The sequence below is a fragment of the Castor canadensis genome, chromosome 19 (assembly GCF_047511655.1).
Source record: "Castor canadensis chromosome 19, mCasCan1.hap1v2, whole genome shotgun sequence".
In the NCBI taxonomy this organism is placed as follows: Eukaryota; Metazoa; Chordata; class Mammalia; order Rodentia; family Castoridae; genus Castor; species Castor canadensis.
Genome location: NC_133404.1, coordinates 43,103,544 through 43,122,927, shown reverse-complemented (window position 1 = coordinate 43,122,927; position 19,384 = coordinate 43,103,544). Strand labels below are relative to the sequence as shown.

Here is a 19,384-nt window from a genome sequence, read left to right as displayed (position 1 = left end):
TTTGATATATGATTCTCCAAGGTTCCAAACCCACCTATGAATGCTTAGAAAGGTGCTGAGGAGAGATCATGGCTGACCATAGACTTGGAGATACTGAGGGAACAGACTGATCACCTCTGAACAGCCTCACTCAGCCATGTGAAGAGGCTCAAAGCCTGGTTTAGGAGAGTAAGTTTCCTTTAGGGTGGTAGAAGAGCCCTGTAAGTATTAAGAATATTCGGGTTGAGGCCAGGCGCCGGTGGCTCACATCTATAATCCTAGCAACTCAGGAGACAGAGATCAGGAGGATCATGATTCCAAGCCAGCTGGGGGCAAGTAGTTTTTGAGACCCTATCTTGAAAAAACCCATCACAAAAAAGGGCTGGAATTCCCATCAAAATCCCAATGACATTCATCACAGAGATTGAAAAATCTACCCTAAAGTTCATTTGGAAACACGAGAGACCGTGAATAGCCAAGGCAATATTGAACAAAAAGAGCAATGCTGGAGGTATAGTTTGAGGTTGACTTCAAACTATATGACAAAACAATAGCAATAAAAACAGCATAGTACTGACACAAAAACAGATACGAAGATCAGTAGAACAGAATAGAGGACCCAGATATGACTCCACATGGCTATGCCCACCTTATTTTTAACAAAGTCACCAAAAAACATACAATGGAGAATAGACAGCCTCTTCAACAAATGTTGCTGGGAAAAGTGGTTTGTCTGCCTGCAGAAAACTAAAACTAGATCCACATCTATCACCCTCTACTAGTATCAACTCAAAATGTATCGAGGACCTTAATATCAGACCCAAAACTCTGAAGTTAGTACAGGAAAGAGCAGGGAATACTCTGGAAGTAATAGGTTTAGGCAAGGACTTCCTCAGTAGAACCCCAGCAACTCAGCAACTAAGAGAAAGGATGGACAAATGGGACTTCATAAAATTAAAAAGCTTCTGCACGACAAAAGAAATGGTCTGTAAACTGAAGAGACTCCCACAGAGTGGGAGAAAATATTTGCCAGCTACACATCAGACAAAGGACTGATAACCAGAATATGCAGGGAGCTCAAAAAACTAAACTCCCCCAAAACCAATGAACCAATAAAGAAGTGGGCAACTGAACTAAACAAAACTTTTTTCAAAGGAAGAAATCCAAATACCAAAAAAACTCATGAAAAAATGCTCACCATCCCTGACCATAAAGGAAATGCAAATCAAAACCACACTAAGATTCCACCTCACCCCTGTTACAATAGCTATCATCAAAAACACCAACAACAGTAGGTGTTGGCGAGGATGTGGGGAAAAAGGAACCCTCACACACTGCTGGTGGGAATGCAAGCTAGTACAACCATTTTGGAAAACAATATGGAGGCTTCCTTAAAAACTAAACATAGACCTGCCATATGATCCAGCAACCCCACTCTAGGGATAGACCCAAAGGAATGCAACACAGGTTACTCCAGAGGGACCTGCACGCCCATGTTTATTGCAGCACTATTCACAATAGCCAAGTTATGGGAAACAGCCAAGATGCCCCACCACTGACGAATGGATTAAGAAAATGTGGTATTTATACACAATGGAATTTTACTCATCCACAAAGGAGAATGAAGTTTTGTCATTTGCAAGTAAATGAATGGAACTGGAGGACATCTTCTTAAGCAAAGTTAGCCAGGTTCAGAAGGCCAAAAATCATATATTCTCCCTCATAAGCAGATTATAGACCTAAAATAAATACAGTAATATTATTGGACATGGGTCACACACTAAGGGGAGAACACATACAGGAGGAATAGGGAAAGGGAAGGAAACCTAAAACCTGAAAGTGGTTGATGTGCCCACAGTAGAGGAGCAAATACAGTCATCTTAAACTGGCAGAGGCCGCTATGGGAAGGGGACCGGGAAGTAGTGAAGAGGTCTGGTAGAGATGAACCAATATGGGTTGCAATACACAAGTGCATGGAAGCAATGCTAGGAATCTCTTGGTATAGCTATCCTTGTCTCAAACTAGCAAAAATGGTATGTCTGTCTTATTATCTCTTATGTTTTCTCTTCAACAAAATTGGAGAACAAGAAGGCAGAACAGATTCTGCCTGGAAGCAAGGGGGTAGGGGAGGAGAAGGAGAGGGTGGGAGACTGGGGGGAGAGATGGCCCAAACAATATATACATATATGAATAAACATATAAACAGTTTTAAAAAAAAAAAAAGGGCTGGGGGAGTGACTCAAGATGTAGGCAACTGAGTTCAAACCCCAGTACCACACACACACACACACACACACACACTAGAATATTTGGATTGAAAGTAATATGGGTTTACGTGGCACAGGAATTTATTAGGAGAATGTCAGTGTCTTGAGGAACCTAAGGGAGAGTTGAGAATCCTGGCCTGAGGCAGGACTGGAGCCAGGCTCCTTCCAGAAGCTTGGCTCCAGAAGTTGGTTTTCTCTAGACGGTTGCTATGAACGTCTGACTGCCTGGCTGGCCAGTATTCTCTGCTGACACTGCCAGGCACTGAGGGTAGAGATATGGTCCTTGTTCCCAGAAGGTGCTTCTTGGGGAATTGAGAGTTGCTTACCCAGACTCAGCTGCTTGGGTTCCCAGTGTGTGCTAAGGCTGATTTTTAAGGAAGGGGAATTAGGGTGAGCCAGGAAGCTGCCCTGAGCGGGGCTTGCTAACGTGCAGTCTCCATTTGTTCAGTGTATGCACTTGTACAGGTCCCATGCACACACATGCACATATAGAATGGCCCATCTCACAATCCAGCCATCCTGCACAGTCACAGGTGAGTGCTCTGATGGGGACACACCACAGATGATGTCCCTCTGCTTTCCATGCAGACCCTGGGCATCCACTGTCATGCCAGCCACTCACAGAACCACTGTTTTCTGAGGCAAAAACCTACACATCACCAGGGTCCAGACACAGGACAGGAAGCAAAAAATGTTGAGTGTTGGTCATTGGATGTTATCATGAGAGAGTCAGCCTTCATCCCACAGCTCCCAAACTTGTGTGCGGTGACTTTAGAAGAGGTGACACTCCAGCAGGCAGGAGCACAGCAGAGCTCTGCAAGGGGTTTGGTAGGAACTGAGACTCCTTGGTGATTAGCCTCTTGCTTCCCTGCCTTTGCAGGAGCGAGTTCTCTGCAAACTCCCTGGGTCTGAAGCAGCATTGTGTGGTCCAGAAGGCACTTGGTGACCCTGTGAGTGGCAGAGGCATGGCAATCTCTAGTAAGCTTCTTTCTCAGTGAGCACAAGTCGCCACTGCCTGTGGAGAAAGGGCTCCACGTCCTCAGCTTCACTATGGAGCTGGCTGTCACTCAGCTCCACAACTCAGGCTGGAGAATTGTTGGCTGCTGGACTCTTAGGAGGGTCAGATGCCAGGGTGGCGGTGGAGAGCAGGAGCATGTGTTTTGGAAGCAGTGTGGTGCTTTTCCCCTGGCACTGGAGCCAGTCAGTCTTTTGAGCAAGCAGTGGGCTGGCTGGAGGAGATGCATGCGTGGCCCGCAGAGAGCAGCCCTTGCTAGTCCTGCCTAGTTTGAAAGACCCTCTTTTGCTGTGAGGTGGGGAGATTTCTGAGGAACATTCGTGTGGAGCACAATTACTTTCAGGCTGCCCATGCAGCTCAGGCCTTAACCACTTCCCAGGGTCCAGTGCAGGTCCCGAATGCAGGCCCCCTCTCTTGTGTATGTGGCACAGTGGGTGTTCCGAGGCCTGCCACCGGGGGATTTCTCCTTCCCACTCTGCTCCTGACCACTGAAGTAGCCAAGTCATAGCACTGCCCGGCGTGGGGGAGCTTGCAGGCGACTCAGTGTCCCTGATTTGGGATGGGTAAGGCTGCTAGAGGCAGCCCTTGAAAGGCCTCATGGGCCATTCTGTCATTTCTGGACTTTTTCCTATAGCCTGATAAGCGTTGTGAGCCCTGAAGAACAGGGATCAGATTTGGACTTTTCAGTACTTTATTTTTTTATCAGGCAGCAAGTCAGATTAGACTGTTTTAGTGCAGGGTGGAGCTGAGTAAAGGGCTGAGTAAGAATTGGAGAGATTTGAAAAGATTGGGGAGCTAAAATGGCAGAACTTGGTGGGCAGATGAGGGAGGCCAAGACTCTAGGATAATGGTAAATAGATGATGGTGATAACCTCTTCTGAAACAGGGAGGAAGAGCAGGTGCTGTGAGGACAGACAGAGTGCATGCAGAGGGGAAGCCAGTGTGATGGTGACTGGGACCAAGTGGCTGGAACCTCTGCCAAGGAGTTGTGTAGCTTCCCTCCAAAGAGGTGCCTGGTGGGAAGGAGAGCAGTGGGAGCACCCTGTCCATGCCCAGTGCCCCACCCCTGTACCTGCCTCTGGCCCAGATGCATGCAGGTTGCAGTGCCCAGCTGGTGGGGAACCCCTGGCCCTGTCAAGTCCATCTCCACACATGCTCTTAACCCTGTCCAGGGCCAGAAGTTCTTCCTTAAGCCCAGGATGGTCTGTGATGGAATCGAAGTAGTTAGGAAGGATGAAGGGGGATGTTTGTGTGAAAAGAATCAAAAGAATAACTCTAAACACAAGCTAGAACAAGTTGTTGAAGCTCGATCTTTGTGCCGAGAACCGCAGCCAGACAGAAGAAAATGTCCTACCATTAAGGAGGAGTGTCCGTCTTCCTGAGTCTCCGCTCTGCAACTGTGACCTGCCATTCACAGATACTTCTCAAATAAGCTCTCGGATGTCTCCTTTGTCCAAAATATTTCAAATCAACTTTCCCCTTCTCTTTGAAGGGAACGATTAGCCACACACTGATAAATTACCATGAATTGAGGCCGGGCAGTCTCGACAAGTAGCGATTAGCTAGCACAGAGGGAACCCCGGCCTGAAGGCTCCAAGGAGTGTGCTGAGGGACAGCTGTGGCTGAGTATTCCTGATCCCAGCGCAGCCACCCACAGGCCTGTAGAGGGAATCAGTAATCAGCACTCCAGGCTGGAGAGAGGAACACCAGTGTGGGCATTTTCACTTAAGAACACTTTATGCATACTTCTTTGTCTAACCTCCAGAAGGAAAATAGATACCTTGCTCTCAACAGCTTTCATTATAAAAAAAGGACCACTCCACAACCACAGCCAGAAGGCACTGCAGGAATCATTCTGCTCTTTACATAGGTTTTCCAAAAATAGTAGGAGCTGAGTGTTCCCAGAAGTAAACTGGGACTTGGGCTTGTCTGCCCACCCACTGGGGAAGGCAGGGTGCCTCAGCCCACTGAAAATGGTGGGCAGGAACCTCCAGCTGTGATGGCAGGAAGAGCTCATGGGAAGGGAACCAAATGAGCTGGCTGTTGAAGTTTAAGGTCTTTCTGGCAGCTAGTTCAAGTTGTCAGTGTTCTAAGTTTGGCTTCACCTCATTCATCACCAACAGAGGGAAGCACTTTGTGCCACTAAGAGGGAACCATCCAGGAGGGATCCCGGATCCACCATGATTGAGCTGCCTCAACCCTGAGTACACGTGGTGGTATTTGCTCTGGACCCCTTCCAGTGACTTTCTGTAACCCACCCTTGTTCCCCCCTGTTCACTTCAGCAGCTCCGTGTAGTTGTAAGTACATGGCTCTTACCTTCCTGTCACCTGACTTAAGGGCCAAGTTTTAAAGTGGCAGATCTTAATCATTCTTTTGATATGTTTTGGGTAGAATGCTTTTGCCTGTAAGTAACAGGAAACCTAATCACAGAGTACTTTTTAGTGTTTTTTGTTTGTTGGTTGGTTGGTTTTTTGGTGGCACTGGGGTTTGAACTCAGGGCCTCATGCTCGCTAGGCAGGTGCTCTTACTGATTGAGCCACTCCAGCAGCCCACAGAGTACTTTTTAAAATGGATTTATTCTTCTCTTGCAAAAAAAGAAGTCCTGAGGTGGGGGCCAGTATCACTGGCTCCATAATGTTGGGTCTCAAGAGTTCTAAGTGGTTTTTCTTTGTTTTGCTTTTTTTCTTCCTTTCCCTCATGGTGATCAAATGGCTGTGAAAGTATATTCATCCCATCTGCATTCACAGCAAGAGTGAGGAGGCAGAATGGTGGTACCCAATACTTTCCTTGGAAACTGTTCTATGGCAGACTTCTTCTTAGGTCCCATTATCAGCCCTGGGCCACTAGCTCACCCTTATTAAATAAATAAACATAAATAAATCAGTAGACAAATAGACAAATGTGAGATTGTGTTAAGCTAAGTAAAAAGTAAAAGTAAAAAGAAAGAATGGATTTTAAATAAACAAACAGGAGTGTCTGCCACAGGTCTTCGTTTGTCAGGGGCCAAACAAGCTGCACATAAAATCAAGCAGTAATAATCTTGCATTTCTGTGGTGGTGATGATGATGATGGCATTCTGGGAAAAACAATTATCACTACAGCAGAAAACAACCTTAATAAAAGCACAAGAACTTGGCAGTGTACTTCAGAATCCTCTGTGGTTTGAATACCCTTTGATCTGTGGGTTCTATTTACAGGAAAACACCTAAGGAAATGGTTATAACTAGGTACAAAGATTTAACTATAAGGATTTTCCTTGCAGCATTGTTTATATATGACAACAAAAAGAGGGAGGAGAGGGAGGGACGGAAGGAGTAAAGAGGGGAGGAAAGGAAAGAAGGAGAAAGAATCTAAATTTGTTCAGCAGTTAAGACAACGGAATAGATCACATAATTGCTTGAAAGTCAAAAGTCTAAAATAACATGTGCACCAGCATTCTGGGTTTTTTGTGGGGTTTTTTTGTTTGCTTGTTTTGTTGTTTGTGGGAACTGGGGTTTGAACTCAGGGCTTTGTACTCAGTCCATTTTGCTCTGGTTATTTTAGAGACGAGAGTCGAGTGAACTGTTTGGCCAGGCTGGCCTTGAACTTTGATCCTCCTGATCTCAGCCTCCCCAGATGGCTAGGATTATAGGTGTGAGCCTCTGGCACCCGGCTCATTCCATGTTTAAAAAGAAATATGCGTGCTGAGTGCATATACACGATAGAATGAAGCCCCAAGTATGTAGTTAGTGGTTATCTCTGGGTAATGATGCCATAGGTTTTAAAAAATATTTATCTCTAAACTACATTTTCCAAATTTACAGGCGTGTGTATCTGTTTTTTTTTTTTATAATCAGGGAGAAATATTAGAACATGTCAGACCCGGAGGATGTTTTGCACAAAAGATAATCGCTTGGTGCTGTTCTGAGAGTTGATGAAGGGAAATGTGTCCCATCTTCCTCACGGCTCTCTGGATTGCTTCCAGTTTTTCTTTATTGTAGATAATGCTAGATTACGATCATTATATTGAGGACTTTTTCTTTTTTTTCTCATATTCTCAGTTATTTACACAGAATAGTTTCCCATAGTAAGGTCACTGAGTCAGTAGGTATGAACGTTTTTCTCACCTGTGATACTTATTTCCAAACTGCCTCTCAGTGGGGCTGCACCAAAACACAGTGCTACCAGAGCAATCTTGGCGGCACCGGGGTTCATAATTGCATTTAGCATTTGCTCGTTTAGCAGATAAAGAATGCTACCTCCTGATTTTGATTTGCATTTCCAGGAAGGCTGAACAATCTTTCCTACAAGTTCTTTACTTATTGTTGTTTTTTTATTCAAGAATTTGGCCATTTATCTTTTGGTGTTTTCATATTTTCCTTTTCATCTTGTACAAACTCTGTAAAAAGATAATAACCTTTTTTCTCTGCTGTCCTAGCCTAACTGTGGATATTTTCCCTAGGCTATTTTTTTTTTCCCTTCTGAGTTAGTGGGTTGTTTTTCTTTTCCTCCTTTTCTATGCAAACCCTTTATATTGTTATATAGTGAAGCCTGTCACTTTCTTATTTCCTTCAATTTCTCCAAGTTTAGAAAATTATCTTCCCAGCCCCCAAGCAGAAGTTTCATAAATATCCAGTTTGTTTGTATCCAGATTTTGTAAGGTTTGACTTTATTTTCCTACTTACCTCATTAACTCAACAGTAATTTATCATGCTACTAGTTTCCCCCAGTTTACTAAAAGTTATCTCAACTGCACGTGGAATGATCTAATTTTTGTCTTAACTGGTGGGGCTCCATTCTCCTGTTGTTCCCTCTTGTGTCTGTGAATAGCACTTCTTTTTAAAAGAATTATTTAAGATGTGTCTGGTAGGGCTTTTCCGCTCTTGTTACATTTTAAGCCTACTTTCTGAAATGTTCTTTTTAATTCAATCACCAATCACGTCTGAATGTTAACAGAATCCCCCACAGACTTAAGAGTTCCTTTGAGGACAGGATCAAGGTCTTTGTCAGGGTTGTTCCCTTCTGTGTGGGCAGCCAGCAAGCCAACCCAAGCTCATCAATTCACTGAATAACTGTATCTGTGCTTCCTGCCAGGTGTGGGAGGAAGGTGGGATAAGAAGAGGGACTGCCATCGGGGTGCTCAAGACATGAAGTTTTTACTGAATTGGTCCCCAAAAAAGAGGAAGTTGAGCTTTCCCTGTCCCTGGTCAGCCTTCTGTGTCTCAAGCCACAGGGAATGTGATTTTTCTCTGACAGCCTTGGAGTCGCTGTGACTTTGTTAACAGTGCCTGCAGCAGCCACACAGACTGGGAAACAGAAAGGCTGACCTTTTCTGCTTAGACCGGGGTGCTGGCTCACTGCATCTGTTGTCTGTCAGGGTTTTCCAACACCTGTTATCACACAGAAACAGTCCTCAGCAAACCCCTTGGAATCGGAACCGACTGCAGCCTTGCAGCGTGCTGCTTTGGTTCTCAGCAGCCCCCTTGCCTCGTAGCAGAAGGATTCCCTATCCCAGACAGTCAGTGACTGCGGTGGCCGTGCTTCTTCATCTCTGTTGTTGTTGAAGAACTTAAAAGTAAATTACATGGTGGTTAAGGATTCAACCCATAGGCTACCTGCTACATTTTACTGTTTTGTATCATAAGCTTTTAAACAGAACTGTCCCTTCCCCTACATTTTTTGGTTGTTTTTCTTTTTCATGACATCAATTCATAAGAGTTTTTGGATCTTGGCTGGGCATAGTGGTGCATGCCTTTAATCTCAGCTACTTGGGAGGCAGAGTTCGGGAGGGTTCAGGTTTGAGGCCAGCCCAAGCAAAAAGTTAGACCCCACCTCAACCAATAAGCCAGGCATGGTGGTTTGTGCCTGTGATCCGACCTATGCAGAGGCTATAGGTAGGAGGTTCTCCATCTGAGGCAGACCCCAGGCAAAAATTCAAAACCCAACCTGAAAAATAACAAAAACAAAAGGGGCTGAGGTATGTTTCTTGAGTTGTAGAGTTCCTGCTTAGTGAGCCAAAGGCCCTGAGTTCAAATCTCAGTATAACCAAAAAAGAGTTCTTCCATCTTCTCTGTTGGGTTCATGCATCTTCCATGGATTTCCTCGGTGGCAAAGCTGTACTTCTTTCATTGTTTGCTTTTAATACTTCATCGTCAGACTCGCATCACTAGCTTTGAAACCGGTCCCTGTCTGACCTCGCCCACTAGTGTTTACTGGAAACAAGTATTCCTTCTATTTGTCTTAAGTGTCAAATAAAATTCTTCCGGATTCATGCAGAATGCATTGGCTTAAATGCACACACAAAAAATAATGAAGACGGATTCTGGATCGTGCTGGCTCTCAGCGGGGAATGAGATTAATAAAACGTTAGTCACTCTCCTTCATGTTCAGTTTGCAGAGAAATTCCAGGAGGTAAAGGAAGCTGCCAGGCTGGCCAGAGACAAGTCCCAGGAGAAAATCGAGACCTCAAGTAATCACTCCCAAGTAAGTGATTTGTCCCTGAAATAAGTGTCAGTGTGACCAGTGAGTGGGACTCCTCCTTCCTTGTCCCTCTTGGGAAGAACTAGGGAACTCTGGCAGCAGAATATTTGGAAGCTGTTCCAACTACTGTTCTGCTCACCTGAGGTAGACATGACATGCCCTTAGGGGACTCAAATTTCTCAAGAGAGGTACTGTGTTTTTGACAGAAAACAGTTATGACACTAGAGTTAATGTCTGTCCCCAGCCTGAGAGCCAGAATTGTTCTGGGGTCATGGTGTTTAATTGTCAGTGGCAGCTTGTGTCTTTGCGGTGCTGGGAGGTGAGGCCTTTATGCGAGATGCTCTCCAGTGGATGTAGCCACCCGTGCCCATTAGAGAAAGCCCCAGTCTCTCCCCTGTCAACAGGGCAGGTAGAGATGCATTCCCACAACTCCGTCCTAGCCAGGGGAGACCTGGTTCTCCAAGAACTTGAGTAGTGCTCCTGCACAAAGGTGTGATTGTTGACTAAAAAGGACCCATTGTAACCAGAGACGAAAGTACCAACACTCCTGATGTCCACGTTGGTGGGGGTGGTGGTGACAGGCTTGACAGGGAGAGGGAGGCTTTAGGAGTAAAGAGCTGGGGTTAGGAAGAGGCAGGATGGACTAGCAAGACAGCCAGGAGTCTGCCTGGTTAGGCAAGGAGGGCTGCAAGAAGTGTGGAGATGCACTCTGAGATACTGTGAAAGGCCTGGAATTTGTCATTAGTGGGTAATTTATTATATATTAGCTATTTGTTTAATTACTTTCTCCTGGGTAGGTGGTGGACACTGTTGGTGTTGTATGTCTGTTGATCTGGAGTTGACATGGAGGCCAAGTGCAGGTGGTAAGGCAGTGAGGGGGTGACAGAGGGCAGGGAGATTGTGGAGGAGGCTGTGAGGGGAGTGGCTAGGCCTGGAAGGGACAGCTCAGGGAAGAGAGCCAGGAAGCCTGGGCATCTGGAGTGGTCAAGCTCAACACTCTAGACTTGACCGTGAGCCTCACAGAATCAGTAGCTGAAGCTTTAGGTGCATCAGGAAACTGTGAAGAGAGCAAAAGCTAGAGCCCAGGGAAGGAAGCCGGCAGAGAAGGAGAAACTCCAGTGAGACCAAAGCCAAGGCCATACACGCTGGGCACAGTACTCACAGAGGGGAGAATGCTGCCCCCGGGGACCCTGGCTTTGTCAGGAGACTGGGTGACATTTGCATTCCCACACCTTGTCCTGAGCACTCCGTATGAAAGACGCCCCTGTGGATTTATGGAAATGATTGTGCACTAGACTTCAGGTGGGCAGGAGCTCTCCTGAATCTTTCTAAATAATCTTCCATCTAAGCAATGCTATTAACTTAGCATACTGATCACAGAGTGATCTCTGGGCCGTCTCTGCAGGACACAGCATGGAAATGGAAGTATGGCATCATGGTGGCTTCTTTAAACTACAGTTCTCTATGTAAGGTTTTAATACTTCGTGCCAAAGTGCTTTAAACTTTAAAATATAAGTACACCCGATAAGATGTCATTCTGTGTGTTAGGTTAGTTGGGCAGAGGTGGGCTTTGTCTTCTGCCATTTTTCCAGATACAGAAATCACTGTACATTTTCCTTTGCTTCTTTTCTTAGCAGTCACTTGGTGTTTTCCTGACTCTCTTAGAGAAAGAACACTCAGACAATAGCTGAAGATTTAAACAATCTAATTACAAAAATACAAAATATGGGTTTTTCTGTGGCTCTAAAAGCAATGCTTGCTGATTACAGAAATAGAATATATGCTGTACCATAAAGAAAACACCAAAAATCACCTGTTCTGGGGACAGGAGTGTATTTCTATGTCTAAAATGCACAAGGCCCTGGGTTCAATCCCCAGCACTGCAGAAAAACAAAATCACCTGCTCTCTCATCACTTAAAGATATTTGGGGGGCTTGAGGAATGGCTCAAGTGGTAGTGCAGGTAGAGCACCTGCCTAGCAAGTGTGAGGCCCTGAGTTCAAATCCCAGTTACCCCCCCATCCCGCAAAATACTTTGGTAGTATTTTGTATCTTTTTAATATAGCTTTCCAGTATATTTTTTTCTATTACTCTTTTTAAACATTTTTTAAACTTTTTAAAGTCATGAGCTGGGCACAGGTGGTTCATGCCTGTAATCCTGGCTATTTGAGAGGCTGCGATCAAGAGGACTGTAGTTCAAGGCCAGCCTGGGCAAACAGTTCAAGAGACCCCATATCCAAAATAACCAGAGCAGAATGGACTGGAGGTGTGTTCAAATGATAGAGCACCTGCTTTGTGAGTTCAAAGTTCTGAGTTCAAACCCCAGTCCCACCAAAAAAAAAAAAAAAAACACCTTTTCAAAGTCGTGATCATTTCATTGTGTTTTCAAATATTCCTTTACAAAACTGTTTTAACAGCCAAGTAATATTCCAGTGTGTGTTTGTATCATGACTTACTCTACTAACCCCTTATCATTTGGGACTTCTGTTTTTTTTCATTATCGTGAAGCCTGTGATCCATTCTTGCCCATCTTTGTGCGTTTCGTTGCTCTGCAGGATAAAGTCTTGAAAGGAAGTCCGGGTCAAAGGCATTAGAAGCAATGTCTACTTCCAACTCCTGCCAGCAGTGAGCAAGGCTCCCCTTCCCACACCCTCACCAAGAAAGCTTTGTGACTTGACAGATGAAAACGTGTGTCGTTGGCATTCTTCATTTTGTATTTCTTTTCTAGTGACATTATTTTATGTTCGTTGATGATAGGCATTTCTTTTCTTTTTTGGTGATACAGCCCTGAAGCTGGCAGGCACTCTTCTACTTCAGCCATGCCTCCAGCCCGTTTCTGCCTTTTTTGCTTTAGTTATGTTTCAAATAGCGTCTTGTGTTTTTGCTCAATGCCAATCTCGGACTGCTTATCCTCCTACCTAAGTCATCCACCTAGCTGGGATTCCAGATGTATACCACCATGCCTGGCCTGTTGGTCGAGATGAGGGTCTCACTTTTTGCCTGAGCTGGCCTCGAGCCGCTATCCTCCCAATCTCCACCTCCCACGTTGTGGGATTGTAAGTGTGTAATTACCAGTAGTCTTCTTCCTTTTTTTAAAAAAGTGAAGGTGTTCACATATTGATTCCTGAGAGCTTTACACAAACATATGTAACATGATATGTATGTGTAAATTTAATATGTATATGTAAATTTAACATGAATAATTTTGAACATATACTAAAGTAGGCAGAATTGTATCAAGAGCCTCCAGGTACTCAGAGGTTGGCTTAAACAATTAAGATAAAATGCATTGTTTTATCTGTGTCCTCATTTCTCGCGCTCGTCAGGTTTTAAAGTAAATCACAGCAGTCTTGTTTCATCTGTGACTATTTCAGTATGCAACTCTAAAGAGATGAGAACCCCTAAGAGTTTCCAATACAGAAAAGGTATTACATTTCATTGCTAATATCTGCTGCAAATATTTCCTCCAGGTTTTTGTTTGCATTTTAATTTTGCTTATAGCATTGTTTTTTGCAGTGCAGGAAATTTAAAGTCAAATTTATACATCGATGTCTTTATGCTTACTGGAGACCAAGTGAGAGCTTCTAGGATCCTACCCGAGACTAGGCTTGTGGTGTGGCTTATTTCAGAAGCCACTCGAGGACATTCCCAAGGATGCTAAGCAGAAAGGGGGTTCTTCCTGCTTCTGTAATGAGTGTGCTGATCTAACTCCCTGCCCTGGGATTTTAAGTTGTCTTAGCTTCTGATTCTTTTTCTCTAGCCTCATTTGCCATTAGTTCTCCTTGTTTATATAATCTCTTTGTTGTTTGTAGCCTCTGTGGTGTTTGTGGGATCAGATATTCTGGGAGGACAGATTTATCTATAAGGTTTGAGTAAAAAGACTCTGAGCAGTGGCCCCAGGTGCTCTCCTGTCCGAGAAGTTCGTGACTTCATGGGCACCAGTGGGCTTCAGGGCCTCTCCCCTGTAGTCGGTAGTCTTAGCTTCTTGTGTCTTTGCTGCATTCTAGCTGGATGAGCTGGTTTGTCACACTCGTAAACGCACAGTTCCTCATTATGCCTAATTGCTGCCAGAGTGGGGACAGGTAGTAACGCGTGGAGATTCACTTTGGCCAGGACTCTGGGTGTGAAACTCCATCTTCTACTCAGGCGTCCAGCGTCAATGGGACAGACGACGAAAAGGCCTCTCACACAGGTCCAGACACACACCTCAAGTCGGAGAACGACAAGCTGAAGATTGCTTTGACACAGAGGTGAGGCCGGTTTACCATTCAGCTCCTGTGTCCTCCATGGTCAGTACTTCCAGAGGCTACTGCTGCTGAAACCTGAAGGATTTCAAAGCAGTGAGAGAGGAGGCTGGGTCTGCTCAGACCACCCTGTGTTGTCCCCTGGTCACGGAAGGCCACCTGGCTTCCCAGCCCTTCTCCGCCAGTGACACCAGTGTCAGCCAGTGTGTGTGAGTGAGTGTGTGTGACAGGTGCCTGTGATCATGGTTTTTGAGCAGACACATTTATATTTGAGCAGACACATTTATATTTACATATGATAAGACTGAGTCTTAAACATCCAGGAAAAGCATGTAAAAACCTAAGAAACTCTGAAAAACAATATAAGATCACACAAAAATCAAGAATATACTGATAAACAAAAAAGCATCACAGAGGCTATGAATCTGGAGAAGAGCTTTCCTTTATAATATGACCTGGAACCCCGAAACACACAGGAATAAACTTGACAAGAAATGCCCGAGATCTACATGAGGCAACCTTAATGATTTTGAGGCTCATAAAGGATGTGGATTTATTTTTACCTTTTAAAATAGATTTTTAGTTTTAGTTAGCACAAGCTGTGCGGATTGATGGTGCACAGTGTGTAGTGACCCGATCAGAGCAGGGGGTGCCTCCATCACTTCCCAACAGCCTTCTCTTGGGATGTGGTGAGGAGCTGGGGCTGTACAGTAGCAGGGTCCCATAAGTAGATATGAACATCCTACAAGATCCCATACTGATATCAAGAAGATTGAAATTTTAACTAACACAAGCTGTCTTGAGGGCCCACAGTACACAGTGCATTCAGAGTCATCCTGCTCACTGGCTCAGTGGCCTGCTCCCCCAACCTCCTCTGTCCTCCTCAAACTTGCCTTTTAGTCGCTGTATCTTCTCAGGAGCCATCCTGTCTGAATTCCACCATTGTACAGATGAGGAAACTGAGTCCCAGCTAGCAAGGTGTCTCCCTGCCTGAGGTCACATGACTAAAAGTACAGCACATCTGCCAGGGACCAGTGTCTCACACCTGTAATCCTAGCTACTTGGGAGGCAGAGATCTGGAGGATCATAATTTGAGGCCAGCCCAGGCAAATACTTCACAAGACACCATCTCCAAAACAGCCAGAGCAAAATGGGCTGGAGGTGTGACTGAAGCGGTACAGTGCCTGCTTCACAAGCGCAAAGCCATGAGTTCAAACCCCATTCCCCCCCCATGCAATAAAAAAGCACTCCTCCCCTTACCCCATACTGCCTGCCTCCACCCAAGGCTCCAGGTGCAGTTTCTTGCAGCAGGAATATCCTAGCCAGGCAGGTCCGCTGCGGAGCCACCAAACGGCTGCGCTCACCACCCCAACTCAGCCGCCCGCAGCGTGTGGGAGCTCAATTCCTGACCCTTCAGGAATGCCAGGAAGCAAGCGCTGCCCTATCCTGCTCCTGGGCTCGGGTCTTTGTTAGGTACTTCCAAGGACAGAACTGTGACTAGTTTCTTTTCTTTCTCACCAGGCCGTTGTGAGGACTATTTTTGGTTGTGTAAGTCACAGTGGGCTGCCTGGATGAAAATGGTTTACCCCTAAAAATAAATGCTTTCAAATCCAAGTTTAATGAGCAAGGAATAGAAATGAAACCACTTCCCTAAATCAGCATAAATTCTTAGTCATCCACTTAAAAGTTCACCAGATAATAACATTTTACTATTGTTTTACTCGGAAGGATTTAAAACCCAAAGCTTGTATTTCCTAGTCACGTTGCTAGGTTCCCGAGGCCATGGGTGGGAACTTAACACAAATTATGCAGACACAGGTGTATGTACTTTATAAAATACTGAAAAGTCTTCAGAAAAAGGAGTGGCCTTAGCCAGGCGGAAGCCTTCTGAAGTGCAGCTCTGCTGTCACCTCAGGCCACAGTCAGGGTCACAGATATATGGCTTCCCAGGCAAAGAAAGAAAAAGGGGGCGGGAAGAGAGCGATGACTGAGAGAAAGCTGATTCTGGAGGCCTGCGTGGTGAGGACAGAGCTGCCCCACAGACAGGGTCTCCTCACACCCCTGAGGTCACCAGGGCTCAGCCAAGGTCCTAGAGCCACAGCTTCCTCTTCTGTAAGCCTCTGGGTTAAAGCCCAGCCTCTGGCTGGCTCCCACATACTGAAGTTAGGATCCAAGACCTGCTCACAGGACTGACTCCCAGTCATGGGCTCCTCTGTCCCCAAGCCTTTGACTCTCAAATCTGGATTCCTTAGAGGACTTTGAGGAGGTACAAGTTACTGTAGGGCCATTGGTCCTTTGGAACCAGGCCGTTTTGCATTGTGCTTGTTCAAACCTGGGGTCCTCGTGTCATGGCTCTCATGGGACACAAAGGGTCCCATTGTCACCCCAGAAATTCAGAGACTCTATCTTGAGGCTCATTCCAGGAAGGAATATATGAGAGAATTTTCAGCAGGGGTGTGCAGGAAAATAGGGGAAGGGGTCTTCGCACACTCCACAGTCTTCCTTCTTAGAAGCTTTATCTCCTTAACAACTCTGTTCTCTTTTAAGGCCATTCTAATCAAATAGCCCAGCAAGGTGACATGGTCACACTAGAGAGCTGCCCATCCCTCTTGGCTGCTGGTCACTGGAGGATGACAGGGTGGGCTCCCCTTGGGGTGGGCTGAGGGGTCCTTTCTCCATCCATGGAGGTGCACCAGTGCAATGGCTGGTGCCCCCATCTCTGTCCCATCTGTCTCCTGCCCTCAGCGCAGCCAACGTGAAGAAGTGGGAGATTGAGCTGCAGGCACTGCGGGAGAGTAACGCCCGGCTGACCTCGGCGCTGCAGGAGTCCACGGCCAGCGTGGAGCAGTGGAAGAGGCAGTTCTCCATCTGCAGAGATGAGAACGACAGGCTCCGCAGCAAGGTGGGCCACGGAGGGAGGCCAGGGTGCTGCCTGTGTCCCCTGCCTCCCTGTCACTCTGCCCTCGTCCCTGAGGTCAGGAGAAAGACTTGCTGCCTCCCCCCCGAATGACCTCCATCGTCCTGCCTTTCTTAGTGGATTTGACCATGGAAATCCCTGGTTTATTACTTTTACCCAACCAAGCTTCTCAACCCCTGTGGCCGAGGAGAAGCTGAATGATGTCGCCTTGCCCCTCTCAGGACTCCTGTGCTCCTCACGGGCTGCCTTCTGCTGTGGGTGGCCTTCCTGTGGCTCATCCATCTTTAGTGGAGGACAGGGATTCAGAGGATTAGTTAGAAAATAGATCCAGGAAACAGCGAGGAGCATTTTCTCGGAAGTCTGTTTCCATCCAAATCAGTCTTTCTTTCCTCCCTCCCTTCTTCCCTCTGTCCCTCTCTCCCTCCCTTTCCTTTTTTTATGGTACTCAGGTTTGAACTCAAGGTCTACACCTTGAGCCACTTCACCAGCCCTTTTTGTGATGGGTTTTTTCAAGATAGAGTCTCAAGAACTATTTGCCTGGGCTGGCCTCGAACAGTGATCCTCCTGATCTCTGCCTCCTGAGTAGTTGGGATTGCAGGTATAGCCACCGGTGCCTGGCTCCAAATCATTGTTTCCAAAAATGCAAATCTGGAAGTGAGAGAAGGAGTACACTGCTTTAAGCAAGAGGAACGTGGGTGCCGACCATGGCGAGATGCCCTCCTTTCCCATTTGGATGTCCTAGCATTTAGTTGAGTTCACAATTCACCTGTAACCTTCCCTGAATTAGAGTTCCCTGTTGAGGTCCTGAGGTTTCTGTGGCCACCATGTTGTAAGGGTGAGCTTGCTAACCCTTACACAGGGCGCGAGCACACAGGGCTTTGGAAGCTATTCTGTAAGTGTGAGGATCTGGGGACACATTGCATTTAGGCTGGTGTCCCGGCCTGGACAGCGCTGCTGTAGACCAGCCCTCCGTGTGACCACCTTCCTTAGGTGCTGATGGCGCCCAGGGCAGCCGCATGTCACTTGTCATCTCCGTGCTGAAAGTGCTGATTGTCAGGGCTCCAGGCCAGTTGCTGTCTGTGCCCGTTCCTGTCGGGGGCCTGGCGGATCTGCCTGCCAGAGGAATCGACTGTCCTTTCTTTTTTTCAAGCAAAGGGCTGAGTTTCTCACTCTAGTCTGAGTATGAAAACCAAAGGCAGCGTCGGGGAGTGGAGGAAGAACGTCATCCAGAAGCTGCCCTCTTGGAGGGCTGGGGACTTCTCGGGTGGGGCGTGTTGAGAGGTTGATGCCCAGGCTGAAGGTGGAGTTGGAGAGGTCTCGAGGGGCAGCTGGGGCTGGGGGCTCAGACCCTGAGGGCTGGTGTGGGCTGCCTCTGAGAAGTGCTTGTGGTGACCACTGTGCCCCTCACATCAAGGACTGTCACTGCCGTACCTGTCACGTCGCTGCCTTGGGTTCCGCTGCTGCTGTCCACTCTGCACACCCGTGATGGTCTCCGTGAAGTGCTCAGCATCCCATAGAGCACCGGGGCATCAGGCCCCTGCCCTCATTCCACATGGGTGGCCCTGTTCAGGGGTCAGGCCTGGGAAGGGGGGAAAGCTGCAGTCCTGGGATTTGCCTTTCAGTTTCAAAGAAGAGGCCCTCTGGCCAGGCCCCTTGTGTGTGCGCCAGCAGGGGAGGGGCCTCTTCACACATTGTTTGAAATGTCATTGCTTCCCGCTTGGTGGCCCCTGTCCCACAGAGAGGCTAGGTTCTCTACCCTGCTGGCTTAAACAGTAATTCAAGACATGATTAAAATGATATAAGGATCAACTTGGGGGATATCTGGCCTGTGACAGACCCTTAAAGCAAACCTAAACTTACACTTAAACCTGAAGCCAGGTTTTCTTACTGACTGGCCCTGCTGGTATTGAAGGCACCCCTTGCGAGTGGGGCAAACAGCCACATGGGAGCTGCATGGAGCTTGTTCATAGCCATAAAGAAAATTAATAAATGTTGTTAGTTTATTTTTAAAGAAAGCATAAAAACGGCTGTGGCAGTCTCTTGTTTAATGACTAAAATAGGCTGGGTACAGTGACTCATTTCTATAATCTCAGCTATATTGGAGGCATAAGTAGGAGGATTGTGGTCAGAGGCCAGCCCCAGGCAAAATGAAGACCCAACCTGAAAAATAACTAAAGCATAAAAGGGCTGGGGGTGTAGCTCAGATGATAGCACCCGCCTATCACATGCAAAGCCCTGAGTTCAAAGCCCAGTACTGCAACAACAACAAAAAAGACTAAGGTAAAGTGGCACCCCGCATTAATGTGCACTGCGTGTTGTAGATTGACGAGCTGGAAGAACAGTGCAGTGAGATAAACAGAGAGAAGGAGAAGAACACCCAGCTGAAGAGGAGAATTGAGGAGCTGGAGTCAGAACTCCAAGAAAAGGAGACGGTGAGTAACGGGGCTCTGAGCAGGGCTCTTTGCGTCCTCTGGGCCTTGTGAGGTGACCTCTGTGATCTCCA

At 46.5% G+C, this 19,384-nt stretch overlaps 1 protein-coding gene across 5 annotated transcripts in view; it reads left to right on the top strand.

The window, feature by feature from the left end:
* Positions 1 to 19,384, top strand: part of Homer2 (homer scaffold protein 2) — a 138,871-nt gene that overhangs the window by 108,719 nt on the left and 10,768 nt on the right. For 4 of the 5 annotated variants that reach the window (XM_074061552.1, XM_074061553.1, XM_020175587.2 and 1 more), the window contains exons 4-7: positions 9,632 to 9,724; positions 13,867 to 13,970; positions 16,710 to 16,866; positions 19,203 to 19,313. In XM_074061552.1, the coding sequence (XP_073917653.1) occupies positions 9,632 to 9,724; positions 13,867 to 13,970; positions 16,710 to 16,866; positions 19,203 to 19,313 (465 nt within the window). The remainder of the gene's footprint in view (positions 1 to 9,631; positions 9,725 to 13,866; positions 13,971 to 16,709; positions 16,867 to 19,202; positions 19,314 to 19,384) is intronic. The other variant, XM_074061551.1, reaches the window with a different exon arrangement.